The 2631-nt window shown below is 57.7% G+C and overlaps 1 protein-coding gene across 1 annotated transcript; it reads right to left on the minus strand.

The window, feature by feature from the left end:
* Positions 1-854: 854 nt before the first annotated feature.
* On the minus strand, positions 855-1993 carry FAM241B (family with sequence similarity 241 member B). The gene is made up of 2 exons (XM_077778647.1): positions 1861-1993; positions 855-1164 (listed from the first exon to the last, which is right to left on the minus strand). Exons 1-2 carry the CDS (start codon positions 1951-1953, stop codon positions 895-897), a joined length of 363 nt encoding a protein of 120 aa, XP_077634773.1. The 5' UTR covers positions 1954-1993; the 3' UTR covers positions 855-894.
* Between the last annotated feature and the right edge of the window lie 638 nt (positions 1994-2631).

The following is a 2631-nucleotide window of genomic DNA, read 5'->3' on the forward strand; positions in this document are numbered from 1 at the left end:
GGCCGAGCGGCTTCTAGTCAGAACCCCTGGGCACAGGAACCTTGCACCCCAGCTGTCCCCTCGCCACAGCCCATCGGGCATTCTGGCCACAGGACTCCCACCCCCCCCCCACAAGCCCAACATCTCAGAGTCAGCCAGAAGTCATCCAAGCATCAGACAAGGGGCCCGGGCCCACGCTTCACCTAGACCCCCTCTAGGCTCCCAGAGCCTCTCAAGAAAAGCTTAGAAATCCCAGACCCCAGCCCCCCAGGGCCAAATGCCCACCTCCACCCTGTTCCCAACCCCAGTCACTCCCAACCTCCCTCCTCATGTCTTCCAGATTTACAATTATTTATGAATGTCTTTACAGGGATTCCTTCTTAGTTAAATGTATTTATTGAAAACACCACCACAGTAAGTAGATGCCAGTAAGACTCGTCATAAACAAAAGGTAGCCAATTAAAAATATACCATTAAAACAAACAGAGCTATAAAAGTCTGGAAACTTTTCCCAACAGCCTTAAGCCCAAGGCATCCTCGCTAGTAACGGGGGAAGTCGTGCATGGGTTCCAGACGCATGAGAACGTACTGGAAGGCGACCAAGCTGGGACTTTCTTCTTGGCATGAAAGGCCCAGAAGAGACTTGGAAAGGGAATCCCTTTTTTGCTCTGACTTGGTGCTTAATGCAGGCCCCGTGCTACCTAAAAACACCCAGGGGAAGGAGGGGACCCGCCCAGTCCTTGGGGAACGCAGGACTAGGGGCTTCCTCCACCTCGTGCTTAACGTGACATGAAAACACGGTCTCTGAGCGTACCTTCCGGGCACCATCAGACCCCTCCCTGTGTGCCTGTTCCACGCCCCCCCCAGGTCCCCAAACTCCCTCTCCTGCATGCCTGTCCCACTGGCTGCCGGAGGTCACCGCTGACTAAGGTGGGACACCAGGTAGACGAGGCCCACCAGCAGGAGGCCCCGCACACCCAGCATCATGAGCAGGAAGAGGAGCAGGATGGAGGTCACCGGCTCCACCGCATGGTTGCCCAGATGCCACTGGGGGAAGCCCATGTTCACCAGCTGCCGGTTGAGGTCATTGAAGGGGGACTGAGCAGCACCCAGCCTGGCACCTGCCTGCTGCTGGCGAGGGCCGGAACCCCCCAGAGGGGCACCATGGCCCCTATTGAGAAAGCTCTGGAAGGTGAAGACAGAAAGATGAATGAATGTAGAGAAAGCTTCTCTGGCATCGAAGTACGAGACAGCAAGGGAACCTTCCGGGCTCAGCTCTGCCCTCCTCTCTGGTCCCTCAGGGCCACACCTTCCCTCCTCAGCAATCTCCAGATGCCGCCCACAGGGATGCCAGTCACTGAGTCACAAGCTCTCAGAGCACAGAAAGTGCCAGTCTATCTCCCCGTGTCCTGCCAGGGAGGAGGTGCCCAGGCTGGGGAAAGGAGGAAGGGATCAAGGAGGGCTGGACCACAGGGCACAGCTTCTGAGCGGACATTCATAACACGCATCACTCCTTCCTTTAACACCATCATGGTGTGGCCGTGGGCCCGTCTTCTCCACCTTTCCCAGTTCTCTCCCAGCCGGCCGACTCTTAGAGAGCAATGCCGGCTCCGGCAGGGTTAACCAGGCTAAAGAGAGGCAGCTGGTGGATTCAAAGTCTGAGAAGGCTTCCAGAAGAGTCAGAAAAGCTGGGGAGACAGGGGGCTGGCTGGGCAATAAATCTGCAATTTTCCCCAAGTCTGGACCCTCCTCGTGTTCTCTAGCCCGACTCTCTGCAAAGAGGGCTTCAGGCTACAGAGGGTTAATGACTAGGAAGAGAGCTTCTAGGAGCTCAGAGGACAGGAGGCCACTGCTCCCCTGCCATGGGCACCGGGCACCTACCTGTCGGGGGGTGCTGCTGCGTGAAGGGGCAGTGTTCCTGACGCGAGGGTCGTCGTCCTGCACGATTTCCCCATTGGCCAAGATCCGCACCATCCTCCCGCGAGCTACGGGCAGTCCTGGGCTGCACCCTTCCAGACCTGAAAGAATCACTTTATCAGAGATATAGACATGCTTGCCCTCAGAGGGAAAAACTGCCATTCTAGGTGCTCACACTGGTTACCCGCGCCCGGCGGGCACTGCGCCTGCCTAATTACAAGGAGACAAATAAATGCAAGTTATCTGACAGACAAAAATCTTTCAGACATGGAGTCCACGGAGAAAACTACCAGAAGGATCCTTGGAGATGGACGTTCTAGGAGCCAGCACTGCCAGCAACCACAGGGATGAGGGCCCACGCTGTGGCCCCCGTGGGAAGTCCACGGAGGCCCATCGCACTTACACCTCCCAAGCGGAGGCAGGTACAGCTAGAGACCCGGAGAGGTCTAGGCGCCTGCCCAGGACCACTCGGCCAGAGGCCACGCCAGGAACTCTGGTCCTAGGTCCTTCTCTCGGCTCTAAACACGGAGTCCAGGGCACCAAGATCCCCGGTGTCCCCATTTCCCATCCGTTACAAAATGGCCCATTGGGAGTAAATGCCCAGGACCCGGGCCTTCTCCTCACAGAAGCTCTGGGCCCACTTCGGAGCTACTTGGGGTCCACTGCCTGGCAGCAGCCACAGTGAGGGCCACAGGGCTGCCAGAGCCAGGGGGAGGCGCAGACCTTCCCCCGAAG

The sequence above is a fragment of the Crocuta crocuta genome, unplaced genomic scaffold (genome assembly GCF_008692635.1).
Source record: "Crocuta crocuta isolate KB4526 unplaced genomic scaffold, BGI_CrCroc_1.0 scaffold167, whole genome shotgun sequence".
NCBI classification, from domain to species: Eukaryota; Metazoa; Chordata; class Mammalia; order Carnivora; family Hyaenidae; genus Crocuta; species Crocuta crocuta.

Coding starts and splice junctions, on each gene's coding strand:
- FAM241B (XM_077778647.1), bottom strand. CDS start 1,953: ATGGTGCGGATCTTGGCCAATGGGGAAATCGTGCAGGACGACGACCCT. Junction 1,165..1,860: donor GCAGCAGCACCCCCCGACAG/GTAGGTGCCCGG, acceptor TTCACCTTCCAG/AGCTTTCTCAATAGGGGCCA.